The following is a 22812-nucleotide window of genomic DNA, read 5'->3' on the forward strand; positions in this document are numbered from 1 at the left end:
TCGTGAAGGGTAGGTAACGCAGGCCTTTGCCCCCCTTTGTAATCCGTCGTGCCTACTTCCCTCTCCATTTGATTGATTGTTATCCAAGCATATACTCTGTTTAGTCCTTGTGAATAGTGAAGGATAGGTAACGCAGGCTTTTGCTCCCGTTGTAATCCGTCGTGCCTATTTTTATCCCTCATTTGATTGATTGTTTGACCGAACATTGACCGTTCGGAATTGGTTCTCTTTGGGTTATTCCCTATTCACAAATAAGCACAGGGTCGCAATACTCTGTTTAGTCTTTGCGGATAGTGAAGGATAGGTAGTGCAGACTTTTGTCCCCTTTGTAACCCGTCATGCCTATCTTTGCCCCGTTTGTTGGTAGTTGGTTCAGCCCGGACCGTTTATTAGAGGTAGATCATCCGGCTCCACCGGAAGACGCCCCTAATAAAAAGGACACGAAGATATAAAAAAAAAATGCGGATTAGCCGCTGTATCGTGCTAGCAAGCAATAACATAAAAATCGTTAGGAAAAACAAAAGGAATCGAGCAAAATCAGTAGGCCACTGATGGGATCTCTTTTTGACCTTGCTAAAATAGAAACATTAGGAACAACCCCTCATGAGAAATATGAAACTAGTGAGAAGAATCGAGCTCGACGCAATGATGGCTGCAAGACAGCTCGGCTCCACCGCCCACCCCGCCCAAATAACGACAAACCCAATGCAAATATTATAAATATATTCAACACTCCAGCAAAATAACATGTTATAACTTTTTATTAAACAACTATTTAACACTTTTTACTAAACAACTATTTACATGGCAGACGGCTGCAACAACAAACCCGAATGCATTCGCCGTCTGCTTAACGCTGTTCCTGTCCCGCCTTCAATGTTGGGCTACTTTGAGCTACTTTTTAGTAGGCTTTGGGCTATAAAAAAGTCTACAAAAGCCATCAGCCGGCGAGGTAGCATCGGTGGCGGCCCGTCGAGCGAATAGGCCGGAGGCTACCCAACGCGCCAAGGCCTGGTCCAGCCATCCTATAATGCTGCGCCAAGAGATGGCGTGGGGTGCCCTGGGGGGGAGGCGACGCGAACGGGCCTCCCCCACCTCCCCAGGGGAGAGGTTCCTCAGCTGCAGTGGGGCGACCCTTAGCGCTTCACTCGCCGGCCAGCTGCAGTGGGGCGACCTTTAGCGTTTCACTCGCCGGCCAGCTGCAGTGGGGCGACCCTTAACGTTTCACCTGCCGGACGGCTGCCCCAGGACTGCCATTGGCGTTCCACTCGGTTGGATGACCGGGGGACCCGCTCCGGTGGACGGGGTGAAGAGCGGCTGCTGTTGCGGAACGCTCAAAATGGCGCCGACACCCCGGATTTGGGCCTGGTCCATTACCTTGGAACTCGGATGCTTGCCTGCTCGGGCATGAGCCCCACCCTTGAAGACGCCCTCTCAGTTTTAAAAATTCTACGAAAGTCACTGGCCCTCGACTCCCGCAGGCTTCCGGTGGGGGCAACCGCCACTGTTGCTCGACTATCCCCCATGGATATGCCACTGCCCCGGGCGACCGCCACCTTATCCACATCTGGTGTCGAAGGAAAGACTGATTCAACGTATCTGTGGAGGGATACACCTGCTGTCCCGCTCTCCGGAGTGGCCACAACGTCGTCACAAGATGGTGGTGCTCTCATGCTGACACCGGTCTTTGTCCGAATTACTAAGAGACACTGTAGACTGCCAACTCGATCAGCTCCGGTGGGACCTCAGCGTGACCCGGTAGGGAAGATTTTGCCTTCCTCGCCTTTAAGCCGCAGTCCACGCCGCCTGTCCTCTCTGCTGACACTAACGGAATCTTTTGAACTACCGAAAGGGATTCTGGTCCGACCACTTGTTATTGGAGGCATTCGGACTATGCTCTGGGCCCGCCCGGCCTCGACCAAAATGGCGCCAGTATGGGCGGGACTCACGTTCTAGTTGCCTAAACCTTGATGTTATGGGATATGTATGCGGTCTTTGTACACGTGGCGGGCGGGAAAGAGTGCGGACTGAACATACGAACAACCCTATCGATGTGCTTTCTTTGTCATTTTTGTATTATTAAAGCTCCGAAATGATGTTACTGATGATACATGCCCTTGGTGTACGTATGGACGATTTTATTGTAACTGATCCTGTTATATTTCCAACTATAAAATAAATCTTCACCGGTCCTGCAACCGTTAGTCACGTTTAGTTTTTGCTCGTCCTTTGCTTACTTCTATACTACAGTGTAATGTCTCCTTACCTCATGCGTTTCCCGTCTGCCCCGTGGCTGGCCTACATGGTTGGAGGCCCGTATTTGAATGCTGACATCCTCACAAATAAATATATGGAACTAGCCTCATAACAGTCACTTAGATTGGTAGGTTCTCGAATAAAGAAAGGGACAAGATAAATGAAGCAATTTTGGTCATGAAAAATTAGAAAGACATGGTACATAGAAATAATGCGAAAGGAATAGTCAGGATCTGTCGTGTTTTACATTTCTGCAGCATAAACAATAGGTAAAAGATCCTGATATTTAGATATATCTATGAATAGGACAATAGACCAGTTCCTCTGGGCTTCAAGGCCGAGAGGCAAGGTACTGCATCCCAAAGAAGATAAGTTAGGTACGTGGTAGGTAAAAACATTTTCGTGTTTTTGCGCGCTGATGTGCTTTGAACGCTGTCGCCCCCCCCCCTTTTCCTTTCTCTGCAGGTTAATATCGGAATTTCAGCTGAAGTATGGAGAAGACCCAGAATGCACCGTGTTCCACGCAGAAAGAAGAAGAATTGTATGGTGTGAATGTGTGCGTGGGCCCCGATTTGTGTCGTATGAATGCTTATGTGTGGCGCACATCTGGGTTGACGAACGAATGCTTTTTGTATGACTAAGGTGTTGATCGAACGGTCAATGGGATAGGAAAATTAAGCCCGAACATGGTACCGGCATGTGAAAAACGATTAAAGATATAGCACTTTCCTTACTTAGGAATGACTCTCTCTGGAGCTGACGACTGGGGGAGTGACCTATGCCAGAAACTTGAAGGCCTATTTCAGTACGACGAACCCAACCCCAACCGGTATCCCAAATGAACGCCCTAAATGACGCGCACCAGTGAGTCAACTTAATGTGCGGACTAGATGAGAAAAGTTAAGGATACCCCGGGTTGGGGTTCATCCAAAACCCCCCCTCAGCCCAGAAATTAGGGATATTGTCATGTTTTAGATTCACCCCCTCTTCTTCCATCCTCATAGAAAAGTCAGAATTGCACCATCGCACATCCGATAGACACCCCTCCTTTACCTCAACCTGGATCGTCATTTGTTAGATGTTGGAAGACCCCACCGTGAGTATAAGCACGACTGGACCAGTGTCCGACCAATTAAAAGGAGTAAGTATTTATTGAAGCGAGGTTACCAACAGAAATTGTCTGCTATTAGGAAGGAAGGAGAACGAAGAGCTCGATCCCCAAATGAATTAAGTGGAGTACTGAAAATAGGCAACACGCATGAAAAGGCTCTTTCGCCAAAAATAGCCCTCTGTTTTATCTTAAGTTTTCGTACTTGATGTATGTACTGTCGCACCCTATCTGGTATTTGTGTACACGTAAACTATGAATTTATGTTCTCCCTCAGCTCGTGTTTTATACGTGAAACTGACCCGTACTGATCTATATGTGTGTGCACTGAATAGCCTATTATTATACACGTCTCTCTCTCTCTCTGTCTCTCTTTTTATGTTGTACGTGTACTAATAGCCTATTTGGTACGCACGATGCTCTCTCCCTCTGAGGGCTCCCTTGCTCCCTTGTGAAAAAAAATAAAAAATAAATAAAATAACGACACTGTACCTCGCCGGTACAGGTATAATTTGCTTTAGACACGACAGTGTTTGAACAAATTGACAGAAACAAAACGATCATATTTAGCCATATTACTACCTCTCCTTTCTGTAAAATGATGGAACTTAATTGGCTGAGAAAGAAAGGACAGGTAAGACGACTGATGTCCCCTAATCTGACCCTTAAAAGGGAACTATATGTCAGTGGCTTTTGTTTTAAGTACTTTGGTAAACATCACCCTCATCGTTCGGATTACCACCGCCCATTGCACAAAAATAGAATGTCCGACACGTCCCTGTTTCTCCAGAATGGTCCCAGTTCTGTACCAGCCGTCCCAGAAAATGTTAAAGACTGTAGCTATAAGCCCATGATAATAGCATTTCACACTTTTTATAAATTAACAGACCTTGAAGAAACATATAGCTCAACAGGATTTGTTTTAGACAAACGCGAGTCTCTACTGAAGGAGCCGGTTGGAATTCGATAAACCATGTGATTTTTAGATATCGGACTTCTTGCCACGTTCGCAAATATAACGGGAGTAGAAAACCAGACAGACAGGATGTTTGAAAATAGAAGAAAAAAAAATGCTCGCCGACCTGCGCTACAGCAATGATGCATGAGTTAACAAAATACACCGATGTAAGGATTACTAAGCATCCACCCTATCGTGACCAATGAACGTTTCCCCAACTACTTGGGGTTGGGAGAGAAATTAAAGTGTGTAAACGTCTTCCCCTGCCAATTCTCTAAAAAATTGTTTTTTTATACTCATTCAAGGATAACGTGCAGTCGTCAGGAGGAGAGAGGCCGGATGTGACGCACAGCCTGGCTGCAGATCGGGGAATATCTATGACCTCGACCAAGGTGGAGCCACAGAGCAAAGAGTTGCGGGACAAGGCAACCTTCTCAGCGTGGAAAGTGAAGGAAAGAAGGGCCGCCCAGAAGCCCCTGCACGTTGATGAGCTCGTGCCAAAAGTCCCAGCCCATTGTGCCCGATTGGTGGGCCCACTTGCTTGAAATTTCTGCCCCTCTTGGTCCGCCTCAGATCTGATCCCACACCACCCTCTCTTCCCTCGGCCTCCCAAAGCACGCCCCCATCACCCCCCCTTTTTTCATATGGAATTTTTTAACTTGACTCTGAGAAGAAAGACAGCACAAAAGATAGAATAGGGTTTGTCACGAAGGAAGAACGGTATGCGGGTACCCCGCCTAAGGTACCTATGATAGATTAGTTAGGGAACAGGACAAACACAGGACTGTGGTCCAAGACCAAAGAATGGCCACTCCCTGCAACGCGAGATCTGAAATAGAGCTGGGCGCATAGCTCCACCACCGGTGCTCAACAGTGCCAACGAAAGAAGAAAAACAATGAGAGCCCACCAGTGATGGTTCGCTGTAAAAAGACACTGGAAAGACGAACCCTTTTTGAACATTGCCACCCCTTGACTGTCCCTTGTATCAAGTTGAATTTCTCTCCCAACCGCTTTGTATTGATTACCACCCAATTGAGTTCTCGAAACCTTACATCGGTCACTTCCAACTGTACATGAATAACCAAGAAGGCGTTAACTCTGTACCTTGATGATTGTAGAACACCAGTTATGCACATGAACATGCTGTCTAGTTTTGACCCCCATGGAGTCCAGACCTCAAGAAATGTACTTAATAGCCCTTATTTGGCCAGAACATTTTCGTATGACATCATGTTTGTATTCGAACGAATGTCCTACATCGTCTGAATAATGTCCCCGTCTCCAAGGTCTAACATATGACACCGCTAATGTAATTTTGTATGCACTGCCTCCTCGCCTATCGCATTGACTACATGTGGTTATGTACGATTCTGTCAACATTGATAGCAAGATTATTTCCATCCGCCCGTAATGCATATGGGCTACCAAAGACCTCAATAGACAGCCCAGCCACATGCTTCCCTTATTAGTATAACTAGATGTCAGCGTGTACGTCCTTACCTCAGACATGAACAGAAATTAACTAACTTATGATAAAAACTGGGGACTGTGGAAAATGACTAAAATCGGTATACATAAGCGGCGTTCATTTATGTTCACCACAGCCACTGTTGAAAGTAAAGCGACAATCATGAAACAGTAGCCACGCCATCTTATCCCTTTTAGGCCCCATCGCGAACATAGGTGGCAGCCATTTTGTGTGTCACGACCTCTCTGCCCACTGCCAATAGCCTGCGTGTCTCTCCCCCTCACTCCCGAGCCTCGCAAGCATTCCCCCGCGCCCGACAGCCCCCGGTTTCTCCTGCTTGGGCCATAAGCGCACCTCTAGCGCGACCCTGTCTCCGAACCACATCCCGTGCTGAACCCCCTCGCTATTTCATCTCATTCAAAGAACAGGCCCCTTTTTGATAACCTCTTCCTCCCTGCCCGATTGTCCAGCCCGATCCCAGGCCATCACCTAGCCTGACAGATGCAGTTTATTGCCCCCTACAGTAGGACCTCGCCTCACATCAACGGAGCGGTGGTTAATCAATACCCTCACACCTCCAGATCCGACCGATCGCCCACTTTCTCGTTCCCAGCGGAATGTCCAACTGCGTGACAACCACCACATGCTGAGGTTGAGGTGGGAACTCTACTGTAAATATGTGTGGGAACGGGGGTGAAGCGGGGATTCCGAGGATGTCTTTCCGTACATCAAAGTATTGACAAGAACGTGTTTCATGTAATAAAGCAATAAACCTGTGTATAAGAGGCCAGGCCTCAAGGATGCGTTTAGAGCACCTCGAGAAGATACCCTGTTGTCTGATTTGACGTGTTCTGCTCCGTCGGAATAAACTCCTGTTTCCTGCCTTCTGTCTCCAGCGCCTGCCTCTTTGTTTGGTAATCTCGAATGGTATGAGAGGCGGCTAACGCCGGGCAAATACTGAAGGGTTCTTGGTCGAATTCGGCCCTACCTTTCTACACTACCACAGCCTGCAAGTAAGCTACTAAAGATGGCATTTCCCTGAGGAAATCGTTCATGCTCTCATGATCCCACTTCAATGTTTTCACACATTCCAGCAAGTCACATGGTGGAATGTCATGGAGGCATGGGAGGGAGCAAGAATACGCACCACGTGGGACTTATTTCAGGAAAAGCCCTGTACACTGTGTTCTCTCAACTGAAAAAACTGGTCTACCACTGGGGCAGCTCTGAACACACCAGCTCTTGGATGCAGTGCTGCAGCGCCTTTGGGGAATCACACACACTGAACCATCCTTTCGCCCATAACTCCAGGCCTTGTTTGGCATGGGAACGGACCGTAAACTTGTGTCCTGGATTACTAAAACCATCCCTACCAGATTCTCGCATCCTTAAGTGGCCTTACACCAGCAGTGGGAAATTGACCTGAGATGACCACGATCATAAAAGGAGTGGGACAAAGTGCTCAGGTACCCATGCAAAGTCTCTCACAATGCGCACTTTCAAAACATACAATACACACACTACACTAACCTACCTGACACCAGCCCAGACCTTATGGATCCATCCCACAGCATCATCAGACTGCCCCTGCTACCACACCTCACTACGGTCCAAACTTTCCAATTCTCTCAGACATCACTGGCTGCACTGATTTGAATACCATGAAGGACTACATATTGGGGGCTTTACAAGCGTATGAAAAACGGGGGCTGTGACAAATAGTTTCCTTAACCTAGCCCTACTACTAACGAGGCAGACAATTACAATACGATGTAAGGCGCTGTCCCTACCTGGAGGTCACACAGTGCCAGGACAGTGATCCAATGGGCAGAGACAGAGTCTGTAGATCTGTACCATGATGAGGTGAGAGGCCTCCGCAAATGCCCCACTGTGTCTGCATGGGACGACCCAATTCTTACTCTTAAAAGTAACAAAATATAACGCCAGACTGCCTTAGTCTGGCCTATTACCACCCCCCACCGACCCCCAACTGTATTGACTGCAGTTAATGGCACTTGGCTAAAACTCATAACCTCCTACAGAATACACAATAGGCCTTGTGGCTACCGGCCCAAAGGCGACCACACCCGAACCCCGTCGGTCTTGCTTCACATCATGCATATACGACACATGGCTTGTTACTGTTATCTTTGCAAGTGCGTCTCTGCCGACACTGTGCTGTTGGATAGCTATTGTACTACTCGATGGGAGGACTCGCAATGTATGCCTGAAAATGCACTGATGCTCTGTTTACGTACAACAGAATATTTAACAAAAAGTAGTTAAAAATAAATGTTGTACAGCAGTCTAAGTAACTTACGCTCATTTTATCTAGAAAAGAAAAAAAACTGTAGTGACCTATAAACCTATGTACCTTACTCCTCGTGAGACTGTTGTACAAGCGAAGTTCTGTTTGTTCTTTTCTATCAGGAGGAGTCCACTGTGGCTGCACTCGCCTTGATTTATCTAAAAGAAAAAAAGATAGAAAAATAATTTACACTTCATGAGCTATAATTTTTGAGGCACTGTCTGCAGTTCAATGACTATTTCAATATATCATTATTTTTATATCATGGTTGAATATTTCTAGACATGAGGAACGAGAAACCTGAAACAAGGTTAAATATTGTCCTCACAATTGTGTAATCAAACAACCACAATAAGAAGATGTACCCAGATTAAGGTCTAATGACACCAAGATGTTTCATGTAATGGCCAACATTTTTACACCATTGTGGAAGCAATTTTACAACATGCAGACAATGGTCTGTAGCACCCTGGTGACATCTCAAACGTTAATCTGGAGAATATGCATCCAACGAAACGATACAATTTACAGCAAGTTATTTCTCCACCTTCAGGACAGGATTCCGTCTGTATCTACAAACGTACATAGAGCAACAAGTGTTGCAGGGGAACCATTACCAAGGGTTTTTTGTTCAATGGATCGCCTTCATAGACCTCTCTGTATACAGACGACATGTTACTTTTTCACAGATCAAGTGCGCAGATATAGAGGAAGCCATTGGGGCACTCGAGCAATTTGGCAGGCTGTCGGTGCCCAACGTGAACTGGGGCAAGTCTAATGCTTATCTACTGCATGCTATCAACATGGGGCCTATACCTATCAGAGATCAGCCCAAAATCAAATATTTGGGGAACACATTTTTCACACAGAGGATCAGCTCCTCAACAGTAATATTAAAGTAGCTATACCTTTCCTACAACAATGATTCATTTCTGGCTTACATTTCCCTTGTCTGTGATGGGTAGAATAGCGCTTTCAAAGATGTTGGTTCTGCTACAATGATTATATTTCTTTGCTGCTCTCCCCATTCACATACCCAGTCTTATTTTTAAGGAGATGGATAGCTTGTGCCTAACTCTAATCTGAGAGGGGGCAGAGGCGAAGAATTGCACTGATTTAACTCAGACTTCCATCACATGAAGGAGAGATGGAGGTTCCTGGCATGGAACTGTTCCACATAGCGGCACAACTGCAGGGCCCAGCAGGATGGAGAGACATGCAATGAGGAGATTCAGAACCGCAGGAGTTGTGAGACCTCTTCAGGGCCACTATACTGAACCTATTAATTAACCCATTTGAGAAAGGGTGGTTTAGTGATAAGGGACTCCTGGCTGGGACATTAAGCTATTTAGGGGCCAGAGCCCTACCGATAATACATACATGGGCTCCATATACAGGTGAATTTCCTATTACAGCTTTACTGCAACTACCACACCAGGTTAACTGGAGCAGTTTGTTTGAAAAGAAAAGGTAATGGTCTTGGTGAGTGACCAGCTGAAGAATGGAAGGCTGGTGAAGTTTCAGAACCTAATCAGTGCTTACGCGATTCCTGTGCAACACTTTCTCTTGTATGGGGTAGCGGCGACTGCAATGCGGAAATCGACGAAGTTTCTACATAGGGTAGCTAGACCTGTACAGTGAAAAATTGCTTTTCGGTGCTAGTCAATGTAAGGATAAGTTAACATTAAATGTTGACATATTTATTTAAGAGTTTTATATAGCGCTAGCAAGACCCAGGGGTATCAGAGTGCTTTACAGTTCACACACACGGTTAACCCAAAATAAAAGTTAAATCAGGACAGCTGATTTGACTTCAATCAAGTCATTGGCTGAGCAAAGTAGCTCAGGTGAGGCATGAAGCGAGCATGGGATGCAGAGCCTGTCCACGTTGGGTGATTGATGACCCCATAGTTGAGCTGTCTGTTGAGGAGGAGATCCTTTAGCTTTTTTTAAAGCTCAAGAAGGAGGGATTTGCCCTGATTTGTGCTGGTATAGAGTTTCAGATTAAAGGGGCATTGCTCCAGAAAGAGCGTGCCAGAGTTTTCTGTTTATGGACTTTGGGAGGAATGAGGAGTAGGGTGTTTGAGCTTCTTAGGTTTCCCGTCTGACCTGCTTTTTTGAGTTTTGAGGCAAGGCAGGCAGGTGTTCCCATGTGATGTGGAGGGCTTTGTGAGTGAGACAAGCAGTTCTGAAGCTGCACCAGGCTTCCGTCGGGAGCCACTTCAGTTCTTTCAGTGAGGGGGAGATGTGGTCATAATTTTCCTATCCTGTGACCATTCTGGCTGCTACATTGAGAGTGGTTCTGAGGGGAGCAAGGTGGGAGTCAGCAGCCCCTGTCAGGGTGGCGTTCCTGTAGTCTAATCTAGACAGCACTAGAGCTTGTGTGGCGGACTTGAGATCATCCGAGTGGTACGTAGAGTTTGATTTTGCTTAGCAGTTTCGACATGTCCTGCTATGCATCCTGCCTTGTGGACTAAAAGGCCTACGTAGGGGTGACCTATTGATATTCAAATGCAGGGTTTCACCTGTTAAAGTGGTTTCACGGGCTAAAATTGTAGCCTTTACAATTCCAGTCAAGCAGCTCTGAAACCATGTTTTGCACTCTCACTGCAATAGATAACACAATAGGTGCTGTAGTCCACAAATGACCATTAACTTGCAGGCCCTGGGTACATTTTGTACCATATCGGCAAGTTAAATATATCAATTAGGAATATGCCAATTCAATCATGTTTAAACGGGAAGCACAGGCACTTTAGCATTGGTTAGCCTGGTGCACTGAGTCCTAACACCAACAAAATTATAGGGTCCAGCAAAAGGTGGAAAAATGTGGAGACCAACGGAAAATAGTGGATTTCCTGCAATTTCCATAATAATTTTCGACCCGAGGCCACCTTCAGGAAATTCCACAATTCCACCTAATACTCACCCCCTCATCAAATGAAGTTGCTGACCAAATACGGCTGACTGTTTTTCCAGTTTCATGTTTGCCAATGGGGTCTTTGAAGCATCCTTAGCCACACTTGTGCTTTACAAAAAACAAATTTAAAATAAAAATGCATTTAAGTGTAGCTGTTTCTGCCTAACCCGGTGTCCCTTCCAGAATGGAATCATCAACTTTAAGTGAATTTGAAGTATGTGTGTCAACAAGTCTTATGAAAAACCTAAAACCTGCTATGAAAAATTACTTTCATGTATGACCACAGTGAATGGAGTGTTTTTTACATACATTAGTTTGGGTTATATCAATTAAAGAATTATGACTTTCAAGGTTGTCTTATACGAGCATATGGAAAAGATATGTAGTACATGAGGTTGAATTATGCGAAGTCTCTGGTCTCAAGGTACTTGGTGAGCAGATACATGGGTCAAGATTTTTGCAGTGCTCCAACTGTGCAGTTTGTCTAGGGAAATGTGCATTTCATATCAACAAAAGGAGGAACCAGAAACGGACTATATTTAGCGGGGTCCAGTGTACATGGAGTATGGAGTGTGGAGTAGTGTGGCTCACTGGTTAGAGGCGGCAGGCCCGAGAGCAGAAGTCAGCCTGGGACCAGGGTTCAATTCCCGACGCGGCAGGGTCGTGTACCTTGGTCAGCGGACTCGATAATTCTCGCTTCGGTGCTTACTCTAATCAGGGGTTCCACTCGGCAACTCTGGGCATTAGCTTGCCTAATCTCCACAACGGCCCCACCAATTCCGGGGATGCCTGGCTCCACCTTGGGGACTCCCAGCAAGGGACCATCCCACAGGGAAAGCCAGGACGGGTTCCCCAGAGTTATACAGCGCCGGGACGCCCCGTTGCTGGGGCAGCTGTGCGCTTTACAAGTATACTACATTTACATTTACATTTACATGTCCGGGAGAACAGTAACACAAGGAGGGTACAAAGTTCCCGAGTGAGGTGGGAGTGTGAATGTAGGGTAGAGAAGGAAAAGGAAAAAAGGGCGGAGAATTTCCCTTTTTGGATCTAAAACCCTCACACACCTGGCAAACTAGGTGTCATGCTTCATCATATGGGTTCTGCTCCTCGTCAGACTGGCGCTGCAATGTCTGACGGGCACCCGCGAAGGGGCTCTTTATCGGAGATCTTCTGTTCCAGCCATATGGTGCATGCGTGTGAGAGGGCAAGTGAATGTGTAGTCGTGAAGTGAGAGTGATTTAAAAAAAGGTTAGGCAATCCACAGGGAACTTTATTAGTGTGGTTGACTCCCTTGGTTAAAAGGTGGGAGGGGAGATAGGTGCTGTGATCAGGTTCACAGTGAGATATCTACAACCCTCTGGTCAGGTCAACATGTTTCTTGCATTCATTGCAATTCTTCAGGACCTAAGTGCTCAGTACTACACAGTGAATGTTTAAAATACAACCTTATGTCTTGAGGTCAGTAAAAAAGCAAGCCGAATGGTCCTGCCCTTAGACGAGCGACCCTAAGACAATCCCTAAGGTGCCCCGCAGTCTGCTCCCGTGGGACCTGCACCTTTGAGTAAGGTACCCAAGCGGCGTGCGGTCTCTGCCGTCAGCACCTACCCCCACGCAAAGTCTGGTCAGGACAAGGAGCGACTGGTGATATGTAGAACATGAGGTTGAATTATGCGAAGTCTCTGGTCTCAAGGTACTTGGTGAGCAGATGCATGGGTCAAGATTTTTGCAGTGCTCCAAAAGTGCAGTTTGTCTAGGGAAATGTGCATTTCAACCATGTGAATGTATATTGGGAGTGCTTAAAATCTGGGTACTGCTTTCAATGTTTTTACAATATTTAATTAATAATAAAAAAAGATTTTCCGCTGCAGTCCGCACCCAACATGCTAAGGTAGTCACAAAATGTCTAATACTGAAAGTGGCTCTAGCTTACTTTCACTGCATACACAAGATGCAATAACTTAGTTATCTTCTTGAACTAGCATGCACACAGTTGACGACTAGAGTAGTGTGCAGCTACCATCAGATTCTGAGAAACTATGTATTGCACTGTTTCATGAGACTAGGGCAGCACGTCTCATACCATAGATCACTGCTTTCCAAACTTTTCATGTTGGGGACACACTTTTTGGAGATGCATCATTTCGGGACACAGTAAGGCAGTGTAGCGAGCGAGTGTAGCGTAGCAAGCCCGAACCACCTAGGGGGAGTTCGGGGGGATTCTCACTTACTCTGTCTGTCTCTCTCTCTCTCTCTCTCTCTAACTGTCTCCCTCTCTCTGTCTCCCTCCCTCTCCCTCTGTCTCCCTCCCTCTCTCTCCCTCCCTCTGTGTCTACCTTCCTCTGTCTCTCTCCCTCTGTCGCCCTCCTCCCTCTGTGTCACTCCCTCTGTCTGTCGCCCTCTGTCTCCCTCTCTCTGTCTTCCTTTGTTTCCCTATGCTCTATGGCATAGATGATGCTGTACAGAAAAAACAGGTGAGAGAGAGAGAGAGAGAGAGAGTAATTTAGGTAGTGAGAAAAAGAAGATACTCATCTCATGGTATCAGAATGAGACAGACCGCAAGAGAGTAATTAACAGACTAACAGAGAGAACAATATAAAAAGAGAGAGAAAAGAACGAAGTGTTGGAGAGTCTCATTTAGGACCCAATAAGCTCATAGCATCCTGGAGGGTGGTCCGATGCAGGCCCTTTTTAGAAATGTTGACTACGTTATCTTAGTGACTGACTGCACCAATTAGGAGCTTCGTCAAAGGCACTGCAGAAACAACCCTAAAAGGAAAAGTAGAAATTCTACTTGTATTCATTCTCCTATCTTCTGAGATAGTGTTGGTGGCCAACCTAAACAAGATTGTATTGGAGTATTCAAATATGATATGTTGAAGGAGGCTATGGGGGCATAGGGTTTCTGAGGGCCCTGGCAGTGCGACCCATGTGTTGGCACCAGAGCAAGAAGGAACTAGCAGCAGGGCTAACATAAACCTATATAATCACTCTCCAGTGCCAATACCACTGCAGTGGCCCATGCCTCCTCCCTCATTCACATCCACATTTGCCCAAATTTGAGCACCTCTGCTTTGGGCCAGCAACCTAAACAGATACACAAGAAACTCCCTTATTAAGCACCAAGACAAACTCTCAAGCTCCACAGATTACTCGACCCACTAGAAAATGAAGAAACAGTAGTCATTGTATAAACCATTAAATTTGATAGAATTACATGATTTAGTATGTGTGTGCCGTCCTTTTGGATATCCTATTGTTTTATTTCAGCAAAAATATGTACATTGTAACCAGCCACAGCATATCATGTTTGCGGTCTGATAAAATTCTTGTTTCCACATGGCACACTTCCTTTAATGCTAAAACATACAATAGCATCAACATTATTTAATACATCTATTTTGGATTCCCGATGATATTGAAAATTATAGTCTCATCTTGGAGTTTTCACTTTTGACAAAACCTGCTAGAAAAAGTAGAAAGCCAGCAGATCCAGCGGTTTAGTAAAAACCGAGATATACTACATTCATGCCTGGCAGGGTCGCATCCCAAGGAAATTGAGAACATTCTCTGTACAAAGTGGTCGTGGTGCTGCTGGATCTAACAATGCCATTTGTACCAGAGACCTCTCCATTCTGATCAATTCCATCAGGGTGGCAATAATCTCTGGATCAGAGTTAAACTACTTGAAGGGTTCCTACTGCATGGTGCTGGTTTCTCAGCTCCCATTGAGGTTTACCCCTTGCACAGTGAGCAGTAGGGTACCAGAGGAATCAATGTTGTCACCTACTTTATTTAACGAGTATGAGAGTTCACTTATTAATCTAATCTAAACATTTAGATTCAACACGCTTACGTATGCAAGATTAGCTCAGCTTTTCTTAACAGTTAAATCAGATAAAGAAATCGCCATCTCTACTTTGCAAAACTGACTTAAAGCAGTGGTGTGCTAGACTGGACTTCTGCAGTTGAAACTTAACGGAAAAACAAGTCCGAGATCCTTCTCCTGTTCAAGGACTTGTCCCACTTCTGGGCTCGTGAACTGGGAGAGACAACTACTCCGAGTAAAAAAAGCAGAGAGCTTGAGAGTTAAATTTGAGTCGGAACTCCTATTAAATTCTCAAAATTATTGATGTTGTCTAGTCTTGCTTCTTTCCAACGCAAACGTCAAAACATCGGCACATCTTCTCACATGAGGTTATCAATATGAATGTATTTGTCTCTGCTTAGGTGAACTAGTATAACACCATAAATCTACAACTACTTAGGAAGGCAATTTACGAGCTGCAACTTCTGAACAACGCTCATCTCTTGATGAAAAAGCTATTCCAACTATATGTTAACCTTGCTAGATTGCTTGCACTGGTAGCCAGTTGCCTAAAGGTTAACATTTGAATCTCAAAGCAGCCTAAAATAATAAAATGAACACCATGACTCCGATACCATCATGTTTCAAAAAGTATATTCTTACTCGTAGACTGGAACTCCCATACAAACCACCATTCACCTTGAATGTAATCTGTTAAAATTCTATTGAGTAAACTATACCTCTCCCTATAAGGTTACCGCAGCATAAAAAAAAAAAAAAAGCAAGCAGTGGCAAAGCCAAAAGGTTGTACAGCAGAACAGACCAATGAATTAACAGTGGTGGCCGAAAGCCTCGTTATGTAAGTATATCATACATATAATTTTGGTAAAAGCATGTGTCATAGGAAAGCTATTTTGGTTTTTCAATGTTTTGTTTTTTGTGCGTGGCGGGACGAGAGATATGCCTATGGTGATATAAAAGCATGAAGAAGACCGTAAATCACTGTTGGACAGTTATGGCCGGCGCAATGATGACTGACTACGGTGTTTAAAAAAAGGCACAAGCACGAAGTGGCCAAAAGATCACTGTTTTTTAACAGGGCCAGTGAGGCCATTTCTGCCTTGGGTGGTTTAACGGTACCAGGCAAAAAGAGGTCAGTAAATCACTGTTACATAGCCAGGGCTGGTGCAGTGATGTTTGATTACGGTGATCTAAAAGGCACTAGGTATGAAGAGGCCATAGATCACTGTTGAACAGTAATGACTGGCACAATGATATCTGAGTAGGGTGATATAAAAGACACCATGCATAAAGTGACCAGCAGATCACTGTTATAAAAGCCAGGGCCAGAGTAGTGAGGTCTGCCTTCGGTGGTATGATTGGTACCAGATAAAAGGAGGATAGCGGACTACTGCTGTACAGTCATGAGGTCTGACTATGGCGGCGTAATGGGTACCAGATAAAAAGAAGCCAGCAGATCACCGTTATACAGCTAGGGCTGGCCTGGTGGTGTCTCACTGAAATAAGCACCAATAAGTCACCTTCTGCGGCACAGTAATGTGCCATAATCTGCTGGGAGCAGCAGTAGCCCTTGGATGTTTGCAACACACCAATACAGCTAGAAGCCCTTGTCGGCAAGTTTGATTCTTATTGGGAAGTGACATAAGTAGGTATTATGCTAGGGTTGTATAACACAATTGTAGGAGAGTAGGGTCTGCTTCCTATGGTCACCCCCACTTTTTGCTGTGATTTACTGGTTTTTCGACTTTAGTGTGGCTGTGGGCCTGCTAATCAGACCCACAGCCCAGCTGTTCTCTCTCTAAATTGATACCATGTACTTTAGGTACATACCTGATTGGGTATTGGGTCACCTTTGCGAGCCCCTGTATAGTGTACCATAGGTACCCACGGCATAGGTGCATCCAAGGCCTACCAGGGGCTGCAGCATGTATTATGCCACCACTGGCTGGCCATCCAAACTGACACCAAAGGCTGATCACTCAGCTTGGATAAGGTGGTGTAATCACCCCTTACTTAGATATTGTATATCTATATCTACCTTATATATAGACACATAGTTACCTATAAGTCACTCCTTTGGCAGGCCTTAACAATCCTGGAGGTAGAGTGCTTGGTTTTATGTGAAAGGGTGCCCTAGCATGAGCTGAGCCCCTCTGCAGCTTTCGGAACCCTGTCCTTATAGCTGTTCTATGATATAGCCATACCATATACTCTTAAGTGCATTATAACCTTTGCGGTTAATGCTCACTTTGGTTTGGCTTTATCAAAACATGTTGTGTAAGCTGTCAAACACTTTGGAATACTACCCCCGCCAATTCTGGCGGCGGGGGTAGCATTCCACCATTCTAGAGGGAGAAGACATGTAGGTACTGCTTTACCCGGTTAAAGTTAAACAGAGCCTCAGCATCACAAAATGGATGCTGCTGCCACAGACACGAGTCTGACCTCCAGCAGCTGGACGAAACTCCAGCAAGGGAGGCTTGGACAATAGGTTTCCTGTTGAGGGAGGTCCCAGCACCTCCCCAGACAGCCTGTAGTGCATTGGGGCAGGGTGGGTTGAATAGAAAGATGCTTTTCCAGACACTGCCTGGGGCACACAAGGTGCTCCATGCATAGCCCGGTTCAAACCAGTTGCTGGGGCACTCCAGCCCCGCTCTGGCGCGAAACTGGACAAAGAGAAAGGGGTGTAACCACCCCCTTCTCAGGGTCCACCCACAGGAGGGACCTAGCAGGTAATCCAGCCCCTAGAATCAGTATAAAGATAGGAGCTGTGTCTAGAGACATTAGATTATCCTGGACTGAAACTCTGAAATGAAACTCTTGGACCTTTGACATTCTATACCGTCTAGAAGACTGAAGACATCTCCCTTGTGGTCAAGGAGTGACCACCATGAGCAAACAGGCACCTCCAGTAACTTGCTGGTTTGTTTTGTCGGTGCTCCTGCTGGAACCCGAAGACTCAGCGACTCAGGAACTGGACTTCCAGACTTCTCCAACTCCAATCCACATCCACAGCAAAGATGAGACCTGTAGCGGACACGAGAGACGTGGGACCGGACACCCTGGACTACCTGCACTTTGCTAACTAGTGCAACTACCGAGGCACCCTCGCAGTTGTGCATTGGGGTTTGAGAAGCCCCAGACCCGAGTGCCATTTGCACCAAAGCTCAGCCCTCCACATTCCACGAGTCCCGTGTGGGGCCTGCCTTTGCATATCAGCTCAACGCGTCTTCCCGGATGCCAGCCCGTTGGCTAGTAAGCCCTCCGAAGACTTTTTTTTTAAACTACACTGCTTGCCTGGTTGCTCCAGGCTTGCTCCAGCTTCCCTGCTGAGTAGAAGCTCCCCAGACCTTTCTGGTCTGAACTGAAGCCCATCTTCCCTTCCTGCGTGGATTGAGTTTGCCAAGGCTTGCAGGGTCCAATCCGGATACCGACGCCGCAGTCAACTAGATCCGTCGTGTGACAGCTTGTATCCAGCTCCTGGTCGGCGTCGACACCTCCTGGTCCACGTGGCTGCAGAGACAAGCTTCACCTCTTCACCTGATTGCATCTCGACATCGCCTGGTTCCTTCCTGGTCACTGGCTAGGGATACAGACTCTGTCCCCTCTGCTTTCAGGTTCTTCACATCTTCAATACACCCTTGGATCCACCCGGACACTTTTCTCCTGGTCGCCTGCAGCACTTCTTTGCAGCTCTCCATAGGAAACAGCGACGAAACCAGTCACGAAAAGACCCCTATGCACCCGGCTTCCCTGGGTGAGTTAACTCGAGTACTCCGGTGCTACCGTGGGTGTTGACTCTTGAAGTGTCCTAGTTTAAAAGGGTTTTACCGTAGTCCATCCGGAAGTGTCCTTAATCTACTACTTTGTAACTTTTACGTTCCCATTATAACTCTATGGTAACTCGCGACTGTGTTTCCACACTGCACGCGTCTCCCGTGGGTCTCCTACTTCCTAACCTTTGGTTCTGTAGTGTAGCCCCAGCGATTCCCTAGGCCCTAGGCCTATTCACTATTCCTGAAGTGGTTCTTATACCACTTACTTAGTATATGATTTGTGAGGCCCCTAGGGCAGAATTGTATTTGTACAACTTAAAGTATGCTTAATGAGTAACTTGTGATGTATTTCGATCTCTGACCTCATAAAGAGTTCAGAGGGGTTGTGTTCGAAATAAATACATATATATGTGTTATATACCTTGTGTGGTGTCCTTTCATTTGGTATTCAAGGAATTATATATGGTAAAACAGCTGGCTTCACATGCTCTCTGAAGTTTTAGCCTAAGACTGCTGGTCCATGCTACCACTAGGATAGCTTGTTTATAAGGTTGACTTTACAACCACCATCAATAAGGGTTGTTTAGACTGGTGCAAGGTACCCACTAGAATAGTGGACATCATATGCCAGGCTAACTTCTCACAACAATTACAAATATAGCAGAGTCAATATAGCACTTCATGCTTCCGAGGTTGATCCAGTTTATGGTGTGTGCTACGTAAACGGCAAGAACCATATTGTGATATGACAACATCTTTCACAGAGCAAGGTGTTCAGTTGACAGCGACACACTCAGGATAATGTCCAATGCTGCTCGTTCATATTTTATGCATTTTGTTCTAACTGTGGCTTAATGTACAACTTTGAGTGTTCACGGATTGTCAAGCTGTCTTCATGCAGCATGTGGCATGTTTTCAACACACAAAAACCTCTTTCTTGCGTTGACAAATCATTGCACCACAGCGCAAACCTTTCGCTCCTGTTAGCTACAGAGATGCACACACAGACACAATGGTTCTGCATTTGAAGTCAATGCTAGAGGACTCACTGCAGGTCCTGTACAGCGAGATGCAGGCACTATGTACTTCCATTTAACCAACAGTCTTCGGGCTGGGGCCAGAACACCAAGTGGTAAATATAATTTTACCACAATTTCGAGGATTAAGTATCGAACAAAAAATATCTACAGGTAAGTATGGATTTACTGAACTTTAACTCCAAATGTGTCTTGACAACATGTTGATCTTCAAGGTACGCGAATGTGGAATGAAGAATAGTAAATCTGTACTTAGCTATATACACTTACTGTGGTGACGGTCTAGTGTTTGCGGGGAACAGTAAGACCGGAACCGGAAGGGCGGCCATGACAGTGTGAGGCCAGAGTTCAGGGCGGCTGAGCGTTTCTCCGGCGCTCCGGAATAAAGCACATATTTCACACTCCCAACTGGCCCCAGAGTGATTATTTAGCAGCGTTTGAACTGCTATAATGGCGACGAGGGTGGGATCCCTAACTACATAGCTGATCCAAGAAAAAAAAAATAATAAACACGACGAACCACACGTGTACTGGGAGTAGTGTAAGGTCACGCCATCACCGGAGCGCGGCAGCGAGGACACGCGGAGACACCGCCGGTGAGCGCACCAATACCTGCAGCCTGGGAGAGGGGCGGAGCAGGCTGTGCGCTACAGGAAGAGCCGACAAGAGCCGAGTGGCGGGAAGAACAAACGAAGAAAAAACCGGCCACGGACTGAAGGTGAGGCACTAAGGGGGCAAGTGCAAAGGCGAACCCTGCAGGCAAAAAGGGCCGCATATCGCAAAGGCAACGCCTAAAGGACAAAGTGAAAATAGCAAGCACGCAGAAGCGAAGACCCAGGTGGCCCCAGACAGCGAGGTGATGCACAGCTCCAGGCGCACGCAGATAGGGTGCTTACAAGGGACCATACGCGGCCTAGGAGCAGCGCTGAAACCTGAACAACACACAGGGCGAGTGAGCCACCACAAGGAGCCCACAAAGGGAGGAAACAAAGAGGCGAAGGTCAAGGCGCCACGGTGACAGCGGAAAGCACAGGGGAAGGCAGAGAGAAGAACAGGAGGCAATCCTGGACTCCCGAGGGGCGTCAGGAAGTGAGGGAGACAGCTCGAGCCCTAGCAGAGCAGGTGAGGAGAGACCAGCCCCAGGTAGCCCGCCTGGCAACAGCAGACAAGCCCACGAGCCCCAGAGGGACAGAGAAAGAATGGCGACACCCTCCACCTCACTGAGCGCGCTGGTGCCATTCTTGCCAAAGAGAGGTGACCCCACAATGCCGTGGGAGGATTGGAAGAGGTACTTCCAAAATTATCTGTCGGCACTAGAGGAGGAAAGTGAAGCGACATACTCCAGTGAAAGAAAGAAAAAGATGCTGCTGCATAATTTATGAATGTACGACAACATGGTAAAGGCGACCAGAAAGGCTACGGATACCGATGTGTTTCAGCACGCCATTGAGGACATAGATGCTCACTATCGGCCAGTGGTGAGCGTGGCCATAGACCGATGCAATTTCTTCCAGAGAAAGCAAGAGAGTGGCGAGACCATCGATGAATATGTAGCAGCGCTCCAGAAACTAGCATTGACATGCAGGTTCGGAACCCTACACGATGAGTTGGTGAGGGATCAAATCATAATGCATACCTCAAACACCGCAGTGCAAGAGAAGCTGTGGGTTAATGGAGACGCGCTGCTCAAGGAAGTATGGGCATTGGTGAAGAAGGCGGAATTGTCCAAGAGATGCGCGGAAGCAGCCAGAAAAGACACGAGCAGCAAACAAACAGTACGCAGAGTGATGGTGAGCAATAAAGGAGAAAAACCAAAACAAATGGGACCGCCCAGAAGTCAGTTTACGAGGAAAAAGCAGCAAAGTACTGGAACGGCACAGAAAGCGAACTGGGAAAGGAAAACAAGCTGCTATCGGTGCGGCAGCTCCTCGCATGTAGGAAACGACAAAATGTGCCCAGCGTTCAAGGCTAAATGCGCATACTGCGGGACATTTGGACACTACGAAAGAGTCTGCAGGTGGAAGCCCAGGGGGGGGGGGCAGTAAAGTACATTGACCAGGGCGATGTAGAGGAAGAGGAAGAGCAAGGAGAAGACGAGGAAGGTGAAGAAATACTCTACATAGATGTGCAAGTACTAGACGTAAACTGCAAAGCATCCAGCAAACCGGTGTTGAAGATGAACATTGGGGGAGTAATGATTGACATAGTGGCGGACTCAGGATCTCCCATCACGATTGTCCAGAGAAAGGTATGGGAAGAAGAAGAATTCCTGGGGGCAATACAGAAGGAGCTGCAGCCCGTAGACGTGAGGCCAGTCACCTACACAGGACAAAGGATTCCAATGGTCGGATATTGTCCTTTGCTGTTCGAGTTCAGAGGTCGCCGAGCAGAATGCAAGCTATACGTGTCAGAAAAGGGGCCTTCGGTGCTAGGATGGAGGGACCAAGGCGATTTAGGCATCAAACTGAATCCAGGAGGAGTAGAAAAAGTGATGTCAACAGACACGGAAGAAGTCTACGAAGGAGAGTCGTGGAAAAGAGAATACCCGGAGGTGTTCAGCGGGGAGATAGGACGATTGACCAAGTACACGCACATGATACACCTGAAGGAAGGAGCGATTCCGGTGAGCCACAAGGCCAGAAACATCCCGTTCCGGTGCCGCGAAGCGGTACAAGAAGAACTAGAAAGGTTGGAGAGGAACGGGATCATAAAAGCGATTGAAAGCGCGGAATGGTTATCACCCTTGGTCGTAGCGCAAAAACCCAACGGGAAGGTGAGGTTGTGTGTCGACCTTCGGGAACTTACCAAAAACATTATTGTGGACAAGTTTCCCCTCCCACGCATCAACGAAATGCTCACGAAAACCAAAGGCATAAAGTGGTTTTCCACGGTGGACCTATCATCAGCATACCATCAGGTAGCGTTGCACCCCACGTGCAGCCACCTCACATCTTTCATTACACCGTTCGGGTGTTACAAATTTGTGAGGATGCCGTTCGGACTGGCATCAGCCGCTGCAGTCTTCCAAAAGTTAATGCACAAGATGTTCCAGAAGGTGGAAGGCGTACAGTACTTCCAGGATGATATCCTAGTGATGGGAAAGTCAAAAATGGAGCACAACGAGAAATTGCACAAAGTCCTGGAAATACTG

At 46.6% G+C, this 22812-nt stretch overlaps 1 protein-coding gene across 5 annotated transcripts in view; it reads right to left on the minus strand.

The window, feature by feature from the left end:
• The window catches only part of CARS1 (cysteinyl-tRNA synthetase 1), a 406480-nt gene that overhangs the window by 318087 nt on the left and 65581 nt on the right, over positions 1-22812 (minus strand). For all 5 annotated transcript variants that reach the window (XR_013608861.1, XM_078682918.1, XM_078682921.1 and 2 more), the window contains one exon: positions 8166-8257. Coding sequence is in view for 4 of the 5 variants with exons in the window: in XM_078682918.1 (XP_078539044.1) it covers positions 8166-8257 (92 nt within the window). In the remaining variant the exon portion in view is untranslated. The remainder of the gene's footprint in view (positions 1-8165; positions 8258-22812) is intronic.

This window comes from Lissotriton helveticus, chromosome 3_1, assembly GCF_964261635.1.
Source record: "Lissotriton helveticus chromosome 3_1, aLisHel1.1, whole genome shotgun sequence".
Taxonomy (NCBI): domain Eukaryota; kingdom Metazoa; phylum Chordata; class Amphibia; order Caudata; family Salamandridae; genus Lissotriton; species Lissotriton helveticus.